The 26,714-nt window shown below is 38.4% G+C and overlaps 1 protein-coding gene across 1 annotated transcript in view; it reads left to right on the plus strand.

The window, feature by feature from the left end:
- Positions 1–26,714, plus strand: part of LOC130555540 (partitioning defective 3 homolog B-like) — a gene marked incomplete at its 5' end in the record, with an annotated part of 193,496 nt that overhangs the window by 95,820 nt on the left and 70,962 nt on the right. The window contains 1 exon segment of the mRNA XM_057335833.1: positions 22,469–22,585. Coding sequence (XP_057191816.1) covers positions 22,469–22,585 — 117 coding nt within the window.

The following is a 26,714-nucleotide window of genomic DNA, read 5'->3' on the forward strand; positions in this document are numbered from 1 at the left end:
CTGTGCTGTTTTTGGGGGAGGGACATTCTAGAAAAACATTTGATTGGACAAAAATCTAAAAAGTGCAATGTGAGTCTTCAATATTTTGGGCTGTTTTTGGTGGAGGGACATTCTAGAAAAACATTTGATTGGACAAAAATCTAAAAAAGTGCAATGTGAGTCTTCAATATTTTGGGCTGTTTTTGGTGGAGGGACATTCTAGAAAAACATTTGATTGGACAAAAATCTAAAAAGTGCAATGTGAGTCTTCAATATTTTGGGCTGTTTTTGGTGGAGGGACATTCTAGAAAAACATTTGATTGGACAAAAATCTAAAAAGTGCAATGTGAGTCTTCAATATTTTGGGCTGTTTTTGGTGGAGGGGCATTCTAGAAAAACATTTGATTGGACAAAAATCTAAAAAGTGCAATGTGAGTCTTCAATATTTTGGGCTGTTTTTGGTGGAGGGGCATTCTAGAAAAACATTTGATTGGACAAAAATCTAAAAAGTGCAATGTGAGTCTTCAATATTTTGGGCTGTTTTTGGTGGAGGGGCATTCTAGAAAAACATTTGATTGGACAAAAATCTAAAAAGTGCAATGTGAGTCTTCAATATTTTGGGCTGTTTTTGGTGGAGGGGCATTCTAGAAAAACATTTGATTGGACAAAAATCTAAAAAGTGCAATGTGAGTCTTCAATATTTTGTGCTGTTTTTGGGGGAGGGACATTCTAGAAAAACATTTGATTGGACAAAAATCTAAAAAGTGCAATGTGAGTCTTCAATATTTTGGGCTGTTTTTGGGGGAGGGACATTCTAGAGAAACATTTGATTGGACAAAAATCTGAGAAGTGCAATGTGAGTCTTCAATATTTTGGGCTGTTTTTGGGGGAGGGACATTCTAGAGAAACATTTGATTGGACAAAAATCCGAGAAGTGCAATGTGAGTCTTCAATATTTTTGGCTGTTTTGGGGGAGGGACATTCTAGAAAAACATTTGATTGGACAAAAATTTAAGATGTGCAATATTAGTCATCAACATTTTTGGGGGAGGGACATTCTAGAAAAACATTTGATTGGACAAAAATCTGAGAAGTGCAATGTGAGTCATCAATATTTTGGGCTGTTTTTTTGGGATGGAGAAAAGCATTTGATTGGACAAAAATTTAAGATGTGCAATATTAGTCATCAACATTTTTGGGGGAGGGACATTCTAGAAAAGCATTTGATTGGACAAAAATCTAACAAGTGCAATATGAGTCTAATAGTTTTTTTCAAAACCATTTATCTGCTATAATAATACACTAGCATATAGATTGCCTGAAATCTTTCCTACATTGAAATGTTATAACAGTACATACTTGTAAACTGTTGAAAATAAAGACAGAGTACTATAAATTATGAAAATGGCAAAAAATTGGTTTGCTATTGCCATAAAATGTATATATCTGTAAGTGTGGCAGGTGTCTAAAAGTGCATAAACTGTAGCATTCTTTATCAGGACGTCTAGAATTCAAATGGAGGACCAGCTTCCTTCACCCAAGTCCCACCTTGACTCAATTCCAGACACACAAAACCAGCCTCTTGTCAGTCATCAATTGAAACAGCCTCCACTCCGGCGCCCACCTCACCTTTTTCGAGTACAGTGATCTGAAGATAGGTTTGTTTCTTAGAAAGGTTATGGTCTTCTCAGTCTTCAGTTCTCCATGGTAACAGTTGTCACCAGGTGGTTCATGTGTGCGGTTCGAGCCGAGGCATACAGTAGCTAACCCACCTCTTCTGTTCTCTCCGCATCTCCATATGAATCACTGAAAGACCTCTTTAATGGAAGTTCAATCATCTCGCCTTTGATTCCCAAGATGCAATGTCCTGATTAAGATGATTGGATGAATGGAAAACGGCATGAATATGTGATTGGCGCCGTGTGTCCCGCCGCTGAATCCATTTCATTTTATTGTTCGTCAGTAGCACCTCTGTGCTAAGGCTCTTGTTCCATCTTATCCTCTTTTTCATTATGGCTCTATTCCTGCTTTTGATTACATTAAAGAGCGGAGATGTGGCTGGTTGCTTATAGGTTGGTCTCTGAAAGGTAACAATCATCAGGGAGAACATGGCGGAAATGAATAGAAGCTGTTAGATACTGTAGGAGCTGCAAGATCTTTTTGAAAAGACCTGTTTTTCTTTCTGGAAATTGTTAAATGACTGTAGACAGTGGGTATTGTGTGATGTTTGGAATGATGTATGGTCTGACATTGAAGTGTTATGTGTTTGGTCGTTCATTGGATGTAATGTGCTACAATGGGAGTACCAATTTCTTGAATGTTGAACATTGAATCTCATTGGTTCTTGTGTGTCTCGTGGCTAATTTGTTATCTACATGCATCAAGATATGACGACCAGCTCTTCGCATTGTGTGAATTGCATTCTGACACATTTCAGAATGAAACGCTACATGAAACCGAGCTTGCATCACTGGAAGTGTGTATGTTTAAGTACTTGTGTACTTGAGTATGTGTCAGAGCTAAGTGTAAAAAGAGGGTGGGAAGTCAAGTGTAGAAAATGGCCCTTTGTGGTTCTTCATTTTTTCCAGTTATGCTTCATTTCCAGTTGCAAGCCAAAAAAGCTGTAAATTGCTTTCTTCTCATTTTCTCTGAGCACTCTCTCGCTCGCTCTCTGTCATAGCAATGATGTGCAGCACGTAGACGGTTTGTGATATATATTGTTTATATATTTACAGCCCTTCTGGACCCATTGATCAGAATTCAATTCAGACCTGTTGACTTCAGAGTAAATAAACCATGTGTTAATATCTCGCTGTCCCCACCAGCCGTGCACATACACACAGTCCTACAGACTCCACTGCAACACAAGACTTCATGATACCACACACACAGACTCTGTCGGGACCAGGCTTTATTTGATTACATCACACTAATTAACTGGAGGACGGACCCATGTGAATGAAAATTCTTGGATCTCAGTTTCTATAATGTGTGCGCTGTACAGACTTTTTTTTAAAGCTCCAAACTGCCCTCGTCGTGTCTTGTTATTCCTGTGAATTTCAACGTTGCTTTGGCAGAAAATAGTTTTCTTGTTGGTGCAGGATCGATCTTAACTCGGTAGACATCATGAGCTTGAAAAGGTTTTCAGAAACGTGCACTTGTTTTCTTCTTTGACATTTCTTTACATCATCACTCATAGCTCCATCATATTGTAATATCAGGGCCTAAATTGGACCTCTCTAGATGTATCTGACATCCAACTTGTAAACAACATCCAGTAAAGCTCGGTGAGGATAAAGTTTACTTAATGTTCTTTAAGATATCCGAAAGCCTAAGGCCCTATGACTTCTGCGTTGCGGAAAACGCAGACAAAGTCATGGAATCTGAGCATAAAAACGGAATTTGCTGTATAACACGGAATGGCACGGAATCTGTCAAATGTATTATTTCTTAAACAGAAAGTAGCTCTGAACGTCACAGATTAAAGCGTTACGATTTTAGTCGGAAGTGTAAGTTAATAGACACGAGAATTGTTGAGTTTCATTTATGATATCGTGTGGATCTTTGAATCAAGATCGCAATCTTTTAACGTTTAATCGTGCCGCTCTAGTAAAACCATAGTTCATTTTCGTAAGGGATTGTCAATGTAGCTGACCAGCATACTTATTTAAACTAAACCAATGTACACTATTACGATTAGTGGTTTCAGAAAAAATAGCAGCTCGGGATGATTCTCGCAGACTTTTTCACTTGCGCGTTAGGGCGCCACCTGCTGGGCGCCAAAACTAGCTCGTTTGGCCTCGTTTGCATCAGCAGATTTCAAGCAGTTGTAGTTATGTTCTTGTGTTTGTCCTAGAAAAATGTCCAAGAATAAAACCTTTCATTTGTGAGAAAATATTTTGCAAGCATTCAATTCACATACTGATTCGCGGATGTGCAAAACTAGTCTGCGAACGCACGTCTTTTGGTGCAGGTGTGTGTTTTGCACCATATTTTCGGCAGCAATTGTTGCAATAAGTGTGAATGCACGAGCATCTTAGTTTGATTTGTGCAATTGCACTGAAGGATTCAAGAAGGTGTTTGCGTGAGAGAATAAAAAATTCTACACTTTGCGACTTCAAATTTTGACTTCAAATTTACTGATACACATGTGTGGCCAAACAACTAAAATTCCTAAGTTGTTTCGCTGCAAAAATACCTTCATATTTTGAATATAGTTTGTAAGTGAATACTATAGTGTACTGAAGTATTTGTAGGAAAATATATTACTACTGTATATATATAGACGGAAAACACACAATCCAGAAAAGTTCAAATGGAGAAAAAAAACGTAATTTAGGAAAAAAATCAAACGGACTTCACAGGGCCCTTAAAGTCACCATAAAATCAAACAGGTAACTTCTAAGTGTTTTACACAGTTTTGCAGTGATTTTTTTTTTTTAATTCATCTGCAATTGTAATCTTTAATCAAAAACATGAAGCTCCTCTCCCGCTCTAAACAACATCACATGACGTCAGAAACAATGCTGTCCAATTGCCAGGCATTTTTAACCCTCCCCTCCAGGCCCAACTTACAACAAACCAATCAAAAAGGGAAAGGTAAAATAAAGCCCCGCCCTACTTTTTTTCTTCTAATTTCAGAAGCCCTTTCACTCGGATTAACGTCACGATACGGAAAAGAAGTCAATCACAACTTCCATTTCATGTTGTCTTTAAGAATCTGTCATTTCCTCTCATGTCTTCGCTATAGCTCCAGAAATCGTACTCGGAGGGTGGATCCCATTTTAGTCTGATTAAATGAGAGACTAGACGTCTCAGGTGTTTCCGTTTTCAATATAAACAAAAAAGATGGATTTCCTGTGTTTAATCCTTACAGAATGAGTATCTGAGCTCCTTTCATTAATCTCTGAAAATCATTTGCTAATTAATTTAGCACAAAAATGTAACTGACCCTTTATTTTTCATGTTTAAAGTACAGTCCAACAGGAACTACATGAGTTTTACATCTGTGGAGGTCAATGGTCGCACAGGGACTAATGATAAGTTGGTCTCAGTTTGGTCATTTCACTGTGTAACTTCAAAACAAGATAATGGAGCCAATAAAAATATGGAGGTCAGGTACCTCACATCATATGACTTTGCTTTATAGACTTACTAAATCAAAAAGTTGGAGAGCAACAAGGTGTTTTGAGACATCTATTAACAAAATCTAATTTCATAATATTATTTTGCTTCATTTCTGCAATACACTTTGTGATTTACGAAGCAGATCGCCATTAAGGGCAAGATAGAAAAGGTTGTAGATATATATTTCATAAATCCGAGCTGTAGCAAAATGGCTTTCATGTGTGGTGTTGCTGTGTTTTCAGTCTCTGAAGGCTGTGGGTTTTCTTTGCTTGTTTTAATGGCTGTGGAAAGTGGGGTGATTATAGCTGTGGATGATGGTGTAATTTCTGCCATTATGGTGCTCTGTGGGTAAAGCTAATGATGTACACGGCGAGCGCTAATGAACACGACAGATTACTGTTGGGCCATGTGTATGATTAGACCTAACAGGTTTTACCTCCACCTACACCATGAATTAGGCCTATGGCACTGACCGTATGCTCAGAGTCTGGAGAGAGGACTTGAAACGCATCTCACCCTCATGAAGGGGTTGTTGCTCTGTGTACTGTGTCTTATTATATGCCAAAGCTTTTATAAGCTCAAAAAAGAAAAGTGTTGCAGAAAATATTTTTTTCCTGGATATCACTCGGTCAAAGGAAAGCCATGTATTCAGATAAATTCAAGATTTATCTTTAAATCGGACTGTTTCACAATTTCTCATTTTATTAACGTGGGGTAAATTGTAAATTCAGAGCATGCTGAGAGTATCACATGAATACATTGTAAAAAACAGAAATATTCCAGCCGCTGGGGTGCCAGAAAAAAAAAACATAAAATAAAACATTTAGCCTGCATATAATAAACATCGTTCCATGTTATTTTACACCCGACATGTACATTTTTAGTCATTTTTTGTAATTTGACCTTTCAGAAGTATGTGAAAATTTTGTTAAAGAAACAGTAAATCCATAAATGTACAGATTTTTACATTGTATTTAAGCTGATAAAATCTTTTAACCTTACAGATCTTAGCCCTTTTTGTTTTTGGACAGACGTACAGTATCTGCGTACGTCTGTCGCGTAAAAACGTAAGTTTTAGCTAAGGTTGATCGTAGTATACTAAAGTTTTTTCAATTACAAACAAGCTTTAGCAATAATAGCATGAAGATGACTATTCACTAATATTATTGGGCCTTGTCCAAAACTTTTAGGATGCCCTACTAATATCTAGGGATGCACCTATACCATTTTTTAAAGACCGAGTACGAGTACCGATATTTTTTTTCTGGTACTTGCTGATACCAAGGCCTGTACCTAACACAGGAGGACTAATAAAAATAGAATAGCTTCATAATTACAAACAACTCCACCTTAAACACATTATGAAAAAAGAAACAATTTTATGTGCTTTTCACAAACTTTCAATGCAAATTTCACAAATTTACACAAAAAATGTTCATTACCTAAATATTTGCTAAAAATATGAATAGTCATCAACAGAAATGATTTTGCACTGCTTCAACCTCGCCGCTACTCGTGCAATAAACTGCACTGCCACAAGGTATGACATGTTTTGATATTTAATCGCGTTTGCTTTTAATTTGGAGTATATTTTAGACTCGTACCCGATTAGCGTTGTCGTTGGTGGTTGTTATGACAACATCTGGCTGTGGGTTTGAAGCGATTGTCACACACGGTATAAATGGCAGATAGTTTAGCAGATATTTTGTTGGAGTCGCCCTTTTGCTCCAGAATTAGAGCTTTAAAAAGCACATTTTAAACCATATGAGAGCATGGTTTGTTATGTGTAAGTCTCTGTGCATGTTCGCGCATTCTTTCAGTTTCGTAGATTCTTGTACACGTTTTGTTTAGATATGATGTGGTATAATTTATGGCTCCGTTACTTTGGAATGTCGTTGTATGGCCAGAGGAAATTTTGCCGTAGCCTAGGTTGTGTTGAAACGCCGCCACTGCTCATACATGTATTACATTTAAAATGATCCCTTTTAGGACTTTTTATAGCAAATGTTGCTTGTTAGATTAGGGCTACCACAGTTACAGTTTGCCATTTGAAAGGTTATGGAGCATAAATGCATGTTAGGAGCATGTTTTGTATCTTACGACATAGTTGAGAAATGTGGTTCTAGATTGAACCATCTGAATGACTTCTGTTTTGGACAGAGGGTGGTATTACATATTGGACATTTTTTCCTCTGAAATGAAGAAATCTGTGAGGAAAAGATGGAGGAAAGTTCCTCTGAAGTTAAGTCCGACAACGAGGATTTGTGGTGACCAAGAGCCAGAGCTCTGAGCAGGGGGGAGACCGTTCTGCTCGCCAGTCTGTTCCAGTGTTCATCCATCCCTGCTTCCTTCTGCTTCATCCACCCCCTGTACGGATTCAGACGAGTGTTTCCTTCACCTCCCGTCTGTTCTCCCTCTGTGCGTCTTCCATACCGTGAGCAGATTGTCTTCCATCAACTCTACGGCTCAAGATCTGGTCAGCCAGAGCCGAACAACATTGCCTTGTTAAAGTGCGTGAACGTTGCCAGCCCCTGACATCCATTTTAATGTGCAGTTGTCCTCAACAGCATTCAGGACAGACACCGTAGAGTCTCTGTACATAATTAGCGAGATTCTTGGTTGAGAGGTGCGATGAAGCTCGTCGACGTGGTGAAAGCCGATAATGTATTCATGCGATATGGCTGGTGCTATTGCGGTGGGAGGTTTGGCGTCAAAAGTACAGGCAGTCGTGCTGGAGACAGCTGGTGCAGATGTATCAGATATGTCACCACATGGCCGCGTTCACACCTCGAGAAAACAAACCAGCCTTTGGGGTTGTGGTCGACGGTCCTTGACGTACACAAATCGCAGCGCTTGTTAAAGCTAGAAGGTCATATGCATGTCCGTAGTTCATTATGTCCGTTCAAGCACCTGTCACGTAACAGACGTGGTTTAGGAGTCGTTCGTGGTTAGACAAAGACCAAAATGGTGGAGTCTACTAAAAGGTGAAGAGATGAAAGGGGCAGTCATGTTCCATTGGAGGAAAAGAAACCGCATGCAATTACACCCTGAATGGCAATCGTCAGGCAAAGCGGTATTGATTGACTTCCTCCGTCATTACTCACCCCAGATGCTCAAAGCAAATCTCACCCGGGATCTTTCCCACAAAAGGTTAAGCACTTCTTTAAAGGAAACGGACAAAGAGAAAGAGTGCATGGTCAGCATATAGATCTTCAACTTCCATATGTTTTCAATTGTGTCCATAGCAATGTTTCCTGGGATCAATCTCTGGGAGGAGTTGATCTTTCTCGCTTCTTCCCGGTGTAGTGGAGAGTTTAGAGAGGAATGGATTTGGCTTTGAAGGGTCGCTTTCAGTCCTGTGCAGAAAGTCCATCTGGTTTAACACTTGAAGGCCCGGCCTTTGATCTGTCTGCATGAGGGTGCACTTACCTGTCCCGCCTCAGATCAACACAGGAAATTAACATCAATAATTCTGTTTTATCATCTGGATATGTGGCAGTTAAGCAGCCAATAGATTTATGGCGAAAACAGTAGAAGAGTAGAAGAATGCTTTAAAAAAGAAAAGACCTCAACAACATGTTATGATATTATTGCAAATTATTTAGGTTTATTATCGTTTTAAGTTTTCATTATTGACAGTAATTGCGTATTGTTAACTATTTTGTTGTTACTTGTGTTGATTCTTCAAATAGTGTAATTTTGTAAAAAATCCTGTTAAAAACTATAATATTCTGGCAGTTGAGGCACCAAAAAAGTGAGGTTTTTCATGTTTTTCTTGTAAATTTGCAGTCGTTTTTGTAATTTGACATTTTTACTGTATTTCAAAAATGCGTGAAAAATCTGTAAAATAAAAAAAGTAAAATGATTTTTTTTTGCAGTGCAGCGTCAGTAACCGTGATATTATTTACTGCAAAGACTAAATTTGTGTTGTTACTTCAAATATCATAATATTGTGAATAATCACACTGTAAAAAATCCTGTTAAAAAAATGTAATATTCTGGTAGCCGGGGCACCAGAAAATACGGTAAAATAACATTTTTGTAACGTAAAATTACGTTTTGCTGTATTTCAGAAATACGTGAAAAAAGTGTAAAATAAAACAATAAAAATTCTGTAAATTTCACATTTTTTACAGTAGCAGCGACAGTAACATTGATATTATTTACCGCAAAGACTAACTTTATGTTGATACTTAGCACATTATAATACTGTAAATAACCCACCAAAAGTAACCATGGTATAAAGGGTGATTACTCATATTGACAAATTTGTGTCATTCTTAGTAAAACCTTCCTTAGAGAAACAACTGCATTGTGAAAATTTGCTTAAGAAATGTACAGTTCTATGAAAGATGTACACATGCTGTTCAGTACCAAATGGGTTGGAAGGCATGGGATCAAATTAGGCCCTTGTCTTTTTTCTGATCCAAACGAAATATTCCCATCGTTTCTGTCATCTATCTTCTCCTAATGCACATTACGACAAAATCTACCAACATTCAACCATAGTTGATTGTATGAAGTCGGTAGAAACTGAACATAATGTTTCATGGAAGTGCATCACCAATACACACACATTGAACAAGCCATATGTGGTTTGTTTTGTTGGTGCCAAAAACTGGCTTGGTCTGATTGGAGTGTTAAAACTCAGACGAGCGTGGAACGGTGACTGATTAAGACGCCATGCTGTACTAACAATCAAAAACTACAGGAATTAATGAATGGCGACACGCTGTGTGTGTGTAATCCAGGTCAAGTCCCAGACTCTCCAGTCTCTTTGTTGTTGTTGTTTTTTCCCCGCTCATGTGCCCTGGGGGTCTTTCTGGCTGTGTGAACACAAGTGGCCCACATTACTGTCAAAAACAGGCATGGAATCTGCTATTGAAGTGTAAAATGACTCGAAATCACAGAATAAGCCGTTCCCGCTTATATTTCAAGAAAACCTTAACACATCCTGATTCGCATTTTCCAAGTGCATTGTGTATTTTTTGTTGTTATTCGTCGGTACATTACACATTGTAACAGAGCAGCGGCTTGAATACAGGCTTCACGTGTAATTGATTGTGATGTAATTATAGAGCCATTAGATGTAAATGATTGGTGGAGTATGAAGTGAGCAAAATTGGGCCTTTTGTAGTCTCAATGATCAGTCAAAGTGGCCCCTGGCATCTGTAACCTCCCCTCTGGGCCCCCGGTGCCAGTCAAACACACGGTTACCCCACGGCTATATGTGTGAGGCTCTGAGAAGAACAGATTTTCTCCTTTCTTCTTTTTCTCTATTGATGCGCACATGTGTGGAACTTCCTATAGCTGAGCGAGACGTGTCCACCTGGCCCTACACGCACTCATTATCTGATCTCTTTTATTCTTACTCGTCCTTTCATTCTTTATCTTTATTTATTTTATTGAATTTCGTTGTTGTACTTTCTAGACTTTTGTCGAATTGGACAGATAAATCTGGAGGAAATCATCAGTTGGGTTCAAACATATATGAGCACCAGAGCACAAAATGGCCGTGTTTTGGTAGTGACGACCATGTTTGGGCAATTCCAGTGTTATGGATGTGACATTTTTAATCACAACTTGAAATATAAATTCTCAGAGAATGTATTTATTACCAATATATTGAGTCGGTTTATATTTGACTAAACCACTGATGATAGAGTCCAGACGTTAGAAAAATATCAGTCTATGTACGAGATTTCTTTTTAAAAGATTCAAAAATTCATGGGTTATGGACGTGACAAAAAGGACGCAACGTATTTTGTGGGATTTCTGTGAATTTAGATGTACAAACCAGAAGCTATAATGCCCAACAAATGGAGAAGGGATGGCTCTTCATAAGCCACAAAATAGTTATTTTATTTTAATTTGTATGTGCCCATTTATGAGGAATATGGACCGTTATGGATGTGACAATTGACTTACCTGAATATGAAAAACTATGCTTTAAAAACAAAAAAAGTGCTTTCAAAATTTTAAGGCTTCACATGGGTATTTAAACCCGATATTGTCAGTGATTGAAGAAAAGACGTATTAATGCTTCCGTCTCTTTCACCCCAAATTATTTTCTCTCTTCTCTATCCTGTCAAACAAAGGCCACCCTAAAAAAAGTTTTCTTTATGTTCTTAAGGCTGCTGTTTTAACAGCGTGCTCTCGGTGTATGTAGTTCTGTCATTTATGGATTGTCATGCAGAATTTTTTCTCCATCACTCCATTTCTTCTCGTCTCACAGTGTCTCTGCTCTCTGATGCAGATCCTGGCATGGTGGCAGTGGTTGTTGCAGATATGTCACACTCTTTTCTCTAGTTATCGCCTATGTGTGTTGGCTGAACAGATGGGCTGGCAATCTTGGATCCCACTTCTCATCCCACTGCCCTTTCAACTCCCACCAGCCGTGCACTCGAACCCTGCACCAGGGGTGCCATTAACCCAAAACCTGGCCTGCTCCTCTATGTTTTAAGCACTGTTATCCTGCTAGCCTGTAGAGCATTGGCACCTTTTTCAGGGCCTTTTTTATGTAGGGTACAGAAAGAGACCAGTTATTTAGTTCTATATATATTCCCTCCTACAGTGACTATCTGACAGAGGGGGTTGGCTTCCTTTAACATTCAACTCCAGAGCCTGCGGTGGTTTTTCTGTTAATATTATCTTCCTCACCAGTCATCTATGTCTCTCAAATACGACCTGTATAAAATACATTTTCATTCTAGGTAAAATGTTCAAGCGTTTCATTTTTATTTAAACACAGAAGCTTCTTTACTTCCTTGAAGACTGGATACTGCGGAGCCCTTTTAGGGACATGGGGTGGAAAAAGTATGAAAGGGAAGAGAAAAATATTTTTTAAAGCTTTTGCGTTATCTTGCAAAAGTTTTGCGTTCCCCCGAGAAACATTGCGTTACTTCGCAAAACTTGTGCGTTCTCTCGCAAACATATTTGCGTTATCTCGCACAACTTTTGCGTTCTCTCGCAAACATATTTGCGTTATCTCGCAAAACTTTTGCGTTCTCTCGCAAACATATTTGCGTTATCTCGCAAAACTTTTGCGTTATCTCGCAAAACATTCAAACGTCCTGTTGTCCCGCTCCGTACATTAACAATGGAGCGGTTCCGAGTAGATTCCCGGACCAGTAACTCGTGAGCTAAACGTTGTTATAACACAAATAACACATAATTCCTTAGACAATGATCTACAACCTAGTCTTCCTCAAAACGAGAATATAAATTGATCTCTATGAGCAGGCGACGTGGACAAGTCCAAAGAAACCGTTTACAAAGTTACTGTAAATCCAAAAATAGTCATTAATAACTTAAATGTTACACACTGTGGTCTCACCAAATTCAGTTTACACATTAATGCTCTCCTGCTGAATTTAAACTGGTTTTAGTTATACTACAGTATGTAGCACTGAAGTTAATGACTATTTTTCGTAGCCTAATGATCTTCGGGTTTTGCACTTTACAGACGCCTGAGATCAATACAAGGCTCGATTTGTGGAAAATTAAGTTAAAATTCATTGTTTACGTTACATAGAATGAGGTGTCATTTGTGTTATAAGAACGTTTAGCTCACGAGTTATTGGTCCGGGAATCTGCGACTATAGACCAATGTTTATGTACGGAGCTTGTCTTAAATTCTGCCAGCGGGACATTAAACATGAAGTGTTTGTCAGAACTCGCAAAATGTTTTGCGAGATAAAGCAAATATGTTTGCAAGAGAACGCAAAAGTTTTGCGAGAGAACGCAAAAGCTATAAAAAATATTTTTCTCTTCCCTCTCATTTTTTTCCACCACCATGTCCCTAAAGGGCTCCGTAGGATACTATTTAAATGAAATAAAATCATTTTTTTGTGTGCGTCTGTGGTATGATATAAGATAAGCCTACATTTAAGAAGCCTGTTTTTGAGAAGGAATATACAACGGAGTCTTTCAAGATTTTATTATAAACAAACATATTTAAAGGGATAGTTCACCCAGAATGAAAATTCTGTCATAATGTACTCATCCTCTTGTCATTTCAAACCTGTAAGAAGATATTTTGAAGAATGGTGATAACCGAACAACGGCGGTACCCATTCGCTTCTATTGTGTGAACACATAAGTCGATGAGTTTGAACAGTTTTTGGTTACCAAGATATCTTCAATATGTGTTTTTTTTGCAGAAGCAAGAAAGTCATACAGGTTTAATTGACAAGAGGGTGAGTAAATGTTGACAGAAATTTCATTTTTGGGTGAAGAATGTATGTCTCACAAAGAATGTTTATATGTTAATTTCCGTTTATCTGTTACTTTCCTCTTTTAATGGAAAGGCTATTTTGGAGGTGTGAGTTTTGATATCTGTGTATGAAATAGTCTCTCAGCAGTGCAGATGGGCTCTTGTGTGAGTGTGTGAGTGCGTGTGTGTGTGTGTGTGTGTGCGTGTGTGTGTGTGTGCGCGTGTGCGCGTGTGTGTGCGCGTGTGTGTGTGTGTGTGTGTGTGTGTGTGTGTGTGGTTATGCTAATGAGACTCTACAGAGGAACACGGCGAGCTGTGTGTCGCTGTGTCTGCTCTCCTGTTGAATATTTAGTATTCCCTCAACCGCTTCTTCTAATTACCTGAGAACATGCTAATGAATTCATCAGAATCAGCTGCTAATTGGCCGTTTGAACAACCCAGTCTCCTTCAAAAACTCATCTGCCAATCAGACCGCTGGGTCTCCTTCAACGACTTCTTATCATTTATCCATTGTATTGATATGTATAATGTGTTTTTTGTCTTTCACCCCAAGCCTTCCTTTGGTAAAGACCGGTTTCTTAATAGCCAAACACCCACTTTTCGGGCATTAGCAGCCTGACGCGTCAGGAATGTCCGTTGGCTAAAGTGGATATTTTTCAGGCTAGCTAGATGGTGCTTAGCATTGCTCTGCTCTGATTGGCTCATTCGGTTTCTACAACTGGCACCTATTAAGCTGCTATGGTAACGGAGTCTCATTATTTCAGCAGTGCCCTGTTGGGAACGGCAGACAGTCGGAAAGGTCAGAGTGGTGACATCACCTCAGCCGGAGCTAATCTTATTTGGGTTTTGAATCCCGCTGTAATATGACGACGGTGCCAACAAAACGGACAGGAAAACAAAAGAGAGTGAGAAATAAATTGAAGTTGTGATTTCACCAATTATTATAAATGTGTCTTATTAATTTTGTAGCGTCTTTTGACTTCGTGTTTTCTTTGCCTATGTTTGTTTATGTGTTCATGAAAGTATTTTCCTGCATGTGTGTGTGTCTCGGTGGAATAGAGCGTAATGAATATGGAACGGCAGTAGGGAGAGATAATTAAAGTGGAGATGGCTTTGCTCTGGTCGGCAGGTGTATTGAAAACCAACTTCTGTTCACTATCACTCACGAGGAATCAAAACAATCTCTGTATTAAAGGAGTAGCTCACCCAAAACCGGCACTTCTGTTACGTTAGTATCTCTTAAAAACTTGCTTTACATTCTTGGATTGGAAGAGGAAAAATTTTATTTTTCGTTCACTGAAAAGGGACAACAAGCTTTTAAAACATTTTCACTGAATAAAGACTTGTTGTCTGTTCCTCACAGAATGCTATCATACACTTTAAGCCCAAATATTGTTTGCACTTATAAAATCAAGTAGTCATGACTAAACATTACATAAAGGTCAAGTGTGTAGTTTTTTGGAGGATCCATTGACAGAAATTCCATATAATATACATAACTATGTCTTCAGAGGTGTATAAAGACCTTATATAATGAAGCGTTATGTTTTTATTACCTTAGAATGAGGTATTTGTATCTACATACACCGCGGGCCCCCTTGCCATGTTGTTTCTATAGTAGCCCTAAACGGACAAACTGCTCTACAGAACATGTTTCGTAAATACATTGTCTCCTTCGGCAAAGAGGCGAAAACGTGACGACATCTTAGTCCTGTGTCAGCCACCGTAGTGCTTCAAAGGGGGAGGGGTAGAGTGAGCCATTGGTTGCAATTTGCAACTTCACCACTAGATGCCGCTAAAATCTCAACACTGCTCTTTTAAACGCTTGCGTTTTGGACCCATAAGCTATAAGAATCTTGGTCCATTTAACTTGTTAACCTACAAAATCCATACACTTAAACGTGCAAAAAATGAAATTAAGGAATACCCATAAGCATTTGCGCCTGAATATTTTGATTATGCTTGATCAAAGAATAAGTGCTGGTTTTCTGACTTTGGATAGTTTTTTTACAGTTTTTTCTGTTAATCTAATTTTCTGTAAGGTCACCAGTCGCATAATTCGTTTTTGCTTTGGTATACATGAACCCTGTTCATGAACACGTGAGCACATCATATTCACGCTTCACAGTAAAAACATTTTTTATAATCTTGGTGCCTTAGAGGGATTTAACTATGTAAGTTTTGTGGTGTTTTGTTTATGCTTTGTGTAAAGGAGCAGTGTGAACATTCTTCAGACCATCTCTTTTTGTGTTTATTGTAAGAAAGGAAATCATAATGGCAGTAATGATGTAAGTGATGACAGAATTATTTTTAGAGGAACTTTTCCTTCAGCCGTGGACTCCCTTGCTCTTAGACTTCACCCTGTTCATTGTTCTTTTCCTGATCTTGGATTATACTGAAACATTTCCAACAGTGATTATTCTTTTCACTGTAGTACTGGGTTTAATCAGAGTCTGGGAAAGTGGCCTGTAGAGTTTTTCCCTGAAGCATTTTCAGCTTTTTCATGTTTCTCTTGCCGTCTTTGTCTTTCCTTCTTGGATGGATGTGAACTGCCTCTCACCCCACATACCATCATATTCAGATCACACACAGTCGGGCCCTGTGGGTCCTCTTTTATCAGCACATTGAGGCTCTCTGTGTGTGTGTGTGTGTGTGTGTGTGTGTGTGTGTGTGTGTGTGTGTCTGTGCGTTATTGTGTTTATATGATTTCTGTGGATATTTTTGTGGTACACAGTGGGGTCCGAAAGTATAGTAAGATTCGAAAAGGTTTATGGTTCGTTTAAAGGTTTTGAAATGTTGAACAAACATTGTAGTCCTAATATAAATAAGGAATATTTAGGATTCCACACAATTGTTGGAACAAATAAGCACATTTATGGCATTGACTACATATTTTTGGATCGGATGTTCTTGTTTTCTTTGGAAATGAATTTTGGAGTCATTCGGTCATAACATACCGTATCAGGTTTTTCCAACCTTTGAGTCTATCGTAACTTGAGTGCATTGAAGCAAAAGTATCCATATCCAAATGTATCTTCAAAATCATTCTGAAATGAATATATCCCCACTTTTTATTTATTAATATGATTTTTTACATTGCTAAACCCCTTAATCCAGCTACATTTGAAACACTGGATGTCTTTAGATACACTTTGCTGTATGTATACGAATGCGCATTTGCGTTCACGCCGGTCGGAGTGAGAGAAGTTGTTTTTCCACTCATCTCTTCAGAAGTAAAGATTAAACTGTGAAGCGAGTCTTTCCCCTCCGGGAGAAGTTACCCTGAGAGGATATGGATTTGCCTACAGCACTTGGAGAGAGAGAGAGACGAGAGAGTCCAAGCAAAGCAGAAAATGAGAAGAGGAAAGAATTACTGGGCAAATGTGAGGGAAAGACATTAGACTTTAACTATAAGAGCAGGTAGTTTAATTAGACATGTAGGAAATGAACGTTTGGTACCGAGAAACAGAGCTGTGATGTATTTCTTTGGTAATGATCAGCACAGTTTGGCTTCTCAGCGTGTCTCCACCCCCTGTCGCATGATGAATTTAACACGGTGGAACAATCAAAAATCGGCTTACCCCGCTAGACAATTTAACATGTAATTCTGATCAAATATCAATCTACTGAATCACTTTTAACAGGGCTTGATTCCTTTGAGATAATATTTACAGTGATGCTTCATCAAAACGTTCATTTTGCTTGTTTAACAATGTTTTGAAACAAATTAGTTTGTCGAAATTTGCCACCATGACTGTGTGAGGGTTAACACATTTGTCTATTCCTCGTACCGTGACCACTCCCCCCGAAGTACAGAGCGTGGTTAAGTGACAGCCTGTGTTTGAAGTGTCTCTGAACAGCTGAAGCTAGTGTGCCAGGGTCTCTCCTATGACAGCCTAATTATTGCCTTTATTTATCCATGTGCCGCTTTCGACTCAGCTGGGCTTCCTCTTTGATAGCGGCCGTTCTGCCCTATAGCTGAGACAGAGAGGTTGTGTTCACACGCGCACGCCTGTCTCTGATGGATCGACTTCAGGTCGCGAAAATCGGCAGGCATTTAGGATCAGCACACACTTGGACCTTTAGATGCGAAAAGCAGGAGCTTTCTGTAAACGACAAGCTAGATTCTGATTGGCTGGTTTTAAACAACACAGCTCCTTCCCAACATCAGCCTGGTTTTGGTACAGTGTGTTTGATGTAGTGTCGTAGTGATTGGTAAACGACCATGGGCGTCGGGGTACAAGAATCAATTGTCTCAAAAAAGTCCTTTTGGGGGGGTCGTGCCACTCGGCGGCCATGTTTGCTACACATCTGAGGAGCTATTCAGTCACAGCAAGTCTGAAAATCGTTCACAAAAATAAAAAAATAACAACATTTTGATTAAATGATTAAACCTTGACATAAACTGTACCATGACATTTCTTTCCTACAATTAAATTGTGCTTAAAACCCATTTTCAAGGTCGCTACTGCGCATGCGCACAGGTTGGCAAGCGCCTCACAAGCATCTGTGTAGAGCCCCGCCACAGAGAATCGTTAAGGTTTGCCGATTGGTTCTTTTACTGGGAGGCGGGACTTCCTTTGCTAGAACGACCATATTAAGCGTTGCATTCCCTCCCTATTCATAACAATGGCGGTGGTGTATCTTGTTTGTATTACTTTGTATTATCTTTAGACTTTCTAACTGTAATCAAACACACCTGAACAAGCTATTCAAAGTCTTTAGGGTTATTTAAAAACTACAGTTTTCAAATAGTTTTATGTGATATCTGTCCCTCAGGACCCGGAGTTCAATAACCTTTACATCGATTGTCAAAAGTGTCCAGCTAAGCCAGAATCTGACACGTTTTTCACACGTATTTTCCAAGTCACTGCGTTTGCCTGCGCAGACTTTGTGTTGTCATGAATTATTAACAGGAAGTGTATTGATATATGTTGTGTCAGAATGCATTAGCAGCATGTTACGTGTTAATGTGACTGTGAGTTTTGGTGTTCAGGTCTCACAGGGCCTGATCTTAATGAGGCAGCAGAATGGATGTGTGGGAAGCGCATGCCAAAGCACAAACATTAAATAGCTGCAGTCTAATAAAATAAATACAGTAATTAAGTTATGAGAGTGCTGCATCCACACACAAATACACGGCCAGAGGACTTACAGGAGAGAGGGTGTGTGTGGGGGGATAGCTTGTCCTTTCTCATCTGTGCCGTTTAGCATAATGCACTCTCGTACCTACAGTGTTGGGAACAGAGCACCAGCTTATATTGAGAACTGGTTCCATAAAATATATAAAATTGACCACAAAACCAGTCTTATGGGTGAATTGTTTTGAAATTAAGATTTATACTTGATTTGAAAGCTGAATAGATAAGCTTATGGTTTGCCATCAATGTGTGGTTTGTTAGGATAGGACAATATTTGTCCCTGGAATCTGAGGGTGCAAAACAATCAAAATTTTGAGAAAATTGTCTTTAAAGTTGTCCATCAGAGGAGCCGTAGCAGGCCGCTGCTAAGAAGAACCAGGTTTGTTTTAATGCTCTATTGGCTAACCGCTGTAATGAAGTTGTGGAGAGTAGATGAACCCGAAAGCGTACATTCTAAGCTTTACGTAGATACCAAACTTGAGTGGGTAAATCCCAAAGAGTGGACAGCAGCGAGTGAAGTTTGTAGGCGTGTTTCCCGCCAATTTTAGTTTACGATTTTGCTGCATCCACTCAAAAAAATAAAGTTTTGAAATATTTACGGTCGGAAATTTACAAAATATATTCATGGAACATGATCTTTACTTAATATCTCAATGATTTTTGGACATAAAAGAAAAATCGGTAATTTGACCCATACAATGTATTGTTGGCTGTTGTTACAAATATACCTGTGCGACTTATGACTGGTTTTGCGGTCCAGGGTCACATTTGTTTACAATAGTACTGTAAATGCCTGGTCCTCTTTTTTTGCCGATTTCAGTGTGAAATTATTGCGATGATGAAGGCTGGGTTCAGTAAATTACTGTAATACAACACAATGAGTGGATGACGCATCTTTCCGTTGCATTGTCTTGGAAAACAAACATACACAGTGTAAACAGTACAGTCCAGATCGCAGACAAATGACTCTTTTAAGCTATTTTCAATGAATCAGTCAAAAACTTATTGTTCGAGTCAGTCCAGTAACTCTGATGGACTGACTCGCAAGGAATTATTTATGTCACGTCCAAATCAAAATATACCAATAGTTGTTTTTGTATTATGTGAGCTTAAGAATCAAGCAATCTCAGAACAGATTTTCTCATATTAATGATACTTTAATATAATACTTTTGTATATAATAGGTATTCAATGTTTTTTTAACATAACAACAAATCATAATAAAAATAAGCTTTATTTGTTATGATTTCCAGAAGTAATTTATAATTTCATATAGACGCACGCACCTGGCCCGAAGTTACTGTAACTTCTGGTCCGTGTTTGGCTATAATGTAACAATTTATTTTATATTTATTTATATTAATTTAAATTTATATCAATATGTTATAATTGCATATTATATTAAATTAAATTAAAACTACTTAACAGTTTTTGAATCTTTGCGGAGGTCTATCGGAAGTTAAGTTTGGGCCACATAATGTTTGTTACTGTTGTTGCCGCTAAAACGTCTATATAATACTGTGCAAAAGGCCACCACCAACCTTGTTTTAGCATGTTGTTTTAATCGCCGTCTACATTTATTTTTTGGTCTCCTTATTAAGACACAACAGAGAATACAGAAAATATGTACACAAAAATAATAATAATAAAATAAAATGGCTTCAAGCTAAATTCAGTATTTAGTGTAACCTCCGTTGGCACTAAGCAACTTTTGAACATTACATTTGCTATAATCTGAAACACTCACATATCCGCTTGTTAAGTCTGACGTCGCGCACCAAAATATAGGGAAGGTCATATACTGTTTCCAGGTCCAAACGCTCAATAAGATGCTATAGGCAAACAACAAAAAATGCTAATATACGCTCACGGGGTGCTGTAAAACTATCGGAAAACCACGATCCTAACCTTTATCTTCATAACGAAATCCCACATGGCCAGTCAGTGATTCATAATTTATTCAAATATTGATGTCGGAGATTCCGTGAGCCTGGAGACTGTAGTGTATACTGCGAGTTAATAAATGCTCCGCTTAAATATGCGATGTGAGTAAACAGTGCTCATAAACAGCTGTTTAAGCTGTAGCCCCGCTTGAAATGAATAGATGCTTGGGTCCGAAAACGGTATTCCTTACATCACCACTTAACAACCACCTTGGTTGCAGTTATTGTCCTTTTTTTTGTTTTGTCTGAATAAATAGCAGTTCAATAGTAAACTCTATGGAACTGACTAAACATGACATGTGTTTGCTTCATTTGTTTGGTCAACGTTCACTCAAACGTAGATAAATACAATTTACCAACCATTTACCTGAATTGTTTTTTGTTGTTGTAACTTTAGATCTTACAGAAACAGGCTAAATATTGCAGGTGTCAAGCCACAACACCACAAGAAAACGAGGTGTTGTTTTACAGCTGATGGGTCACTGACAGACTGATTTGGTCAAAATGGAGTTTGCTAAAAAAATAACACCTTTATTGCAATAACAAAACAGGAACCTAAAAGAAAGCCATTAGGCAGGTTTAAACGGCATCCTCCAGATCCTTCAGGCGCTTCTCAACTAAACTCATGCAGATATTGTAACACTTTTCTGGGTTTGTTGTCGTTTTCTGGTGGCAGTGGCAGTCAGTGACTTGGCAACAGCATTTGTTGGTTGGACTGTGTTTGAAAACAAGAGGAAAGACTGAGGCGCTGGCGGGCGGTGAATCATCCGCCCTGTTGAGCGCTGAGGATCAGGGTGGAGGTGGAATGAAAGAGGGAGGTGCTATGGAAAAAATCTGCATGGTTGAGGTGCAGACAGGTGTGAATCACCTCTGCCACTTTAGTTTTAGATTCACTCTGTGCCCTCTGGAAAGACCGACATCTGAACACTGTCTTTTTGTGTTTGGGTTAACTTCCAGTTCATTCAGCCCTTAGCGCTTGTTCCTAATGCTGTTTATATGTTTTTTATTCATTGTTTCCCGACTTGGGTGTCACTAACATACTACCAGTGTTGGGTGTAACTAGTTACTAAGTAATTAGTTACTGTAATTAAATTACTTTTCCCTTGAAAAAGTAAAGTAAGGGATTACTCTCATTTTTCTGTAATTTAATTACAGTTACTTTTTCATGTAATAGTGGAATTGACATCAAAATTCAAAGTCTAGCTTTAAAATCTGTGCTTTAATGTATAATTCTCACATTTGTAATACTTTGGTTAGTTAATAAGAGTACTTTATGTAGTTTAATATTATTTATTTAAATGAATTAAAAGAGCCGTTTCATGCCTATCCTTGAATCACTTAACTAATCAAGGTTGATGTAGGATATAGAAAGTAATAAGTAATAGGTAACTAAATACTTTTTGGAGAGAGTAATTTGTACAGTAATCTAATTACACTATTGAATATGTAATTAGTAACTAGTAATTAATTACTTTTTGAGAGTAACTTACCCAACACTGCATACTACATATCACATCCATGCATGTGGAATGTGTATGTGTGCACTGCAAGTGAGTTCACCAGTGTGTTTTTCCTCCAGCTCAGTGTGTTTGTGCGGTCTGAGACGTATCCCGGTGTGTGTTTGTGAGTGTGTAGCTGGGGGCCACAGCCTCTGCTCGCTGTGACATTGATACAGTGCGTTGAAGCTCTATGCCATGGCGCTCGGCTGGGCAGCGGTGGCTTTCATAGACAGGCACACATGAGGAATGACCTTCTGTGAGTGCAGAAAATGGAGCGGGGTGCAGGACTCAGTCATTGGTGCAGAAATGATGCATGTTAACAGAAGATCTCTACTGACATGCTCTGGCCTCTACCGTGATTTAGGAACTCACCAGACTATAGCATACACACACACACACACAAACACGCGCGCGCACACACACACACACACACACACACACACACACACACGCGCGCTCTAGATAGTCACAATCTGTTTTCCTAGATAAATGTCATTTGCACACAGTGATCACTCACTGATGTTTCTCACTTATCCTCTCTCTCTTATTCTCTGTGTCTCTCAGATTTGGGAAGAAAAAAGAAGAAAAGGGCAAGACGGAGATGAAAATGAATGCACAGAAGCAGACGTCTGAAATTCTGAGCGAGGACGAGCTGGAGAGGATGAAGGAGGAGAGGGAAAGGTGGGATTGACGACTCAAAACATCTCATTACATCCCAATTCAGAGACTGATTCTAAACCCGCAGAGCTGCACTGCTGTTTAAAGTCACCATGAAATCAAAAATGACACTTGTTATTTTTCCAGAATATATGGCAGTGTTTATTATTAATGATTTACTGTATATGTGCCGGCCAGTCTTTTATTCTTAATTCTTGTGTTCTCTTCATGACGTATGTCTCGGCCTGACGGCAGGATTATATTGACTGTCCAATGGTCAGCCTTCCAACAATACAGTCAATTTCAAAGTTCAAAATTAAGCCCCACCCTATATTTAGCTTATTCCAGAAGCCTTTACCCTCAGTTATACACATACTGTAGACTGTATACAACAAGGACGTAGTGTCAGTGACGTCACCCGTAGGTTTCTGAGGAGCTGTTTTGAAGCTTAAAGTGGGCGGAGCTAGCCATCTCCATTTTAGCAGCGCGTCGCTCCCGGATAATCGAAAATGGGCAAAGAGGCGGGACGAGGAGTCTGGTTGCTGAAACCACTTGTCATTCAAGTGGCCACGCACCTAATTTGCAGAATTTTAAGGCTTAATATAAGGGTAAAATTAGCTATATAGACCAAAATATAGACGCTTGGTTATACATCACAATTAAAAAAAAACACCATTGCATTTCTTGCCGTCTACATAACATTCTGGCAGAAAACTTACACGCACACATCCTCTGTTGTTTGAAAAGTAGCACACACTAAATAGGAGCTAAAAGCATCACGTAAATACAAACCAAATATGCAGTCATTTTTAAACTTTGTGAATGACTGCCTTCCATATGGATTGTCTCTTAAAACAGGTAACTCCAGCCCTCAATTCTGATTGTCAATTGCTGTGGTTTATTCACCATACGACACGTATCGTTACGCACCCTTAGCAACCACCATTCTGTTACATGAAAGTTGCATTGAGACATATTTTTCAGCTTTAATATGTGTATTATGTGGTAACCGTTTAAGTACTCGAGGTTAGTGCTTTATCGTGAATAAGTCACGCTGAAGGGTGTTGTTAGGCAAATTGACTGGACTCTTGGCTGCAGTGTTGGGTGTAACTAGTTACTAAGTAATTAGTTACTGTACTTGAATTACTTTTTCATTGAAAAAGTAAAGTAAGAGATTACTCTTATTTTTTCTGTCATTTAATTACAGTTACTTCTGATGTAACTAAATACTGTGTAATATATTCAATAGTGGAAACGACATCAAAATTAAGTCTAACTTTAAAATGTATGCTTTAATGTATCCTTCTCACATTTGTATACTTTGGTCAGTTAAAAAGAATAATTTATGTTGTTATTTATAATTTATTTGAAGGAATTAAATAAGCCGTTTCATGTCTATCCTTGAATCAGTTCTAATCAAGCTTGACGTAGGATATAGAAAGTAATTCGTAATAAGGAATTAAATACTTTTTGAAGAGAGTCGTTTGTAAAGTAATCTACAGTAATTACACCATTGAATAGGTAATTAGTAACTAGTAATTCATTACTTTCAATTACCCAACACTGCTTGGCAGTGCATTATGCGATTGCTTTCTTCACATAGATTACATTCAGAACATGTCTTAGAAAGACCCAACCACACCCACTGGCATGAAGGGGCACAGTGGATATGAGCACGTTTTCAGTTAAACTTCTATAGAAGTTGAGCAGCAAGTTCACACGGAGGATTGTGGGATTGACGGGGAATAACTTTAGAGTGTTAAGAATCTTCAACTTTGTGCAAAAAAAAGCTAATCCGGGTAGCAGCCGATCGTTGTGAGGTGAAGTATGTGATATCTGTCGTTAGCATTTTAGAATTAGCTGATAGTGCTGGTGTTGATGGTGCTGTGATTCAGTGCTTAAAGTGATAGTTCACCCAAAAATGTTGTCGTCATTTATTCACCTTCATGACATTCCAAACCTATGTTTTTCCTGTCGAACACAAACTGGATATTTGAAGAAATGTATGTTTTATTTACTTACAATGGAAGTCAGTGGGGTCCAATGTTGTTTTTTACCACCGTTTGTCCAAATATCCTCTTCTGTGTTCTGCAGAAGAAAGCAAGTCCTACAGGTTTGGAATGACATGAGGCTGAGTAAATGATGAAAGAAGTTTCATTTTGGGTGAACTATCTCCTTAACATGGTGACACACATCAGAATATTAAACTGATACATCAAATGCTGTTTGCACACTTTCATTGTAGCCTAAATGTGACTGAGACAACACAAGTGTAATAAATTGACACCATATGTATACTATGACATTTATAAAGTTAGCATTTTTCACCTGTGGTCATGCATACTGTATCTGATGATTATTGACCATAAATTGAAAGCAATCATAAACCAGGTGGTGTTGAGCAGGTTTGTTTGCTCGAGTGGACACGGAAGTATAATTACTCTACCTACAGTACTATTTATAACAGGCTTCACGTCAGGAGCATGCCTTAAAACGCTGCCTACGTAGTCAACAGAACCACAAACTCATTAGCGTTTGTTGGAACGGAGCCCAACGCTAATTAACTTCCTCTCTGTGTGCTACGTCTTTCTCACATAACTCGATTTGATTCAGTTCAGTTCAACTCATGTGCCGCTTTAAACTGTAGAGATGAAGCCGTTTTGCAGGAAGTCCGGACCGGATCCCCTAAGCAAGCACAAAGCTAGTGACGAGTGTTAGAAACCAACATCAGGTCTTCTTCCTGTAACCACACGCGTGTCGCCTCATCTCATCAAACTGTAGCATCACATTTGTTTACGGACATCTGATAGTTATCTCAAAAAGAACAGATTTGCATGTAATCTCAATCGTGAATGTAGTTAAAACATCTGCTGGCTGCAGTGGTGACATTTTACAGAATGTGATGAATTGCAGGTTTTACAGAGGTGACATCTTCCAGATGAACACGCACATATTGCATAGACGTGTAGCACATCTGCTGAGGTTGATGTTCTGTGATATTTTAACATAGTAACAAGCTTCTCTTGGTTATGGTTACCTTAGGTATTTATACATACTGTAGATGCCTCATTAGCAGCTGTTTCTATGGGATGTTATGTGGTCCTCCATCATACTGGAACTGGCTTCTGTGAAATGACTGCAGTGGCCATATAATAAGACACCAATATTACCTAAATGATAACATTAAACGTGTTTTATAAAGTAAAATACACTAAAACTCTAATAACTTGAGTCTACTTAGTTGACTGTGTTCGCTCAGTTCAATTGACTTCAAGGGATAGTTCACCCAAAAATGAAAATTCTGTCGTCATTTATGTTTTGTGGAACACAAAGAAAGATATTTGGAAGAATGTTAGCGATTGAGATTTCTGGGGCACCATTGACTATCATAGAAAGAATTATTGTGTGTATTGGTCTGTTAAACACAGAATAAGATAAATTGAAGAATTTAGGAAAACAAACAGTTCTGGGACACCTTTGATAACCACTTTAATGGTAGTGTGGATGTTGCCCCAGAAATCTCTGTCGCTAATATTCTGCCAAAAATCTTCCTCATCAGAACAAAATAAATGTATACAGGGTTGTAAGAACTTGAGGTTGTCTTTAAAGGAACAAAAAATGAAAATTCTGTCTTCATTTACTCACTCAAGTCATACCAAACCCATATACATTTCTTGGTTCTAATGAACACAAAGAAAGATATTTGGAAGAATGCTTCAAACAGTTCTTGGCCACCATTGACTACCATAGTAGGAAAAATAGCTTTTTAAATGTCTTTGTTCTGTTGAACACAAAATATATTTTGAAGAATGTCGGAAAGCAAAACGTTCTGGGGCACTTTTGACTACCATTGTCATTTGTCCTACTATGTTATTAACCATATTAAATGTATTAACAATATTAAAGGCATAATAATAATAATAATAAAATAATAGAGATCAACTGATGCAGTATGAAGTGCGTGTGTACTGTGTATTGGCTATTGTAAAAAGGTTAAAACTAGCAATTTTATAAAACAAGTTTTCAACTTTTAAAAACCCGTTTGTTCTGTGTTTGGTTTCTTGATTTTTTATTCTAGAAGTCACTTTATAACTGTACACACTGTTTTAAACTGTTTCATACAGAATCTGTGCTAGTGGTATGTTTGTCGTAT

This window comes from Triplophysa rosa, linkage group LG6 (assembly GCF_024868665.1).
Source record: "Triplophysa rosa linkage group LG6, Trosa_1v2, whole genome shotgun sequence".
Lineage (NCBI taxonomy): Eukaryota > Metazoa > Chordata > Actinopteri > Cypriniformes > Nemacheilidae > Triplophysa > Triplophysa rosa.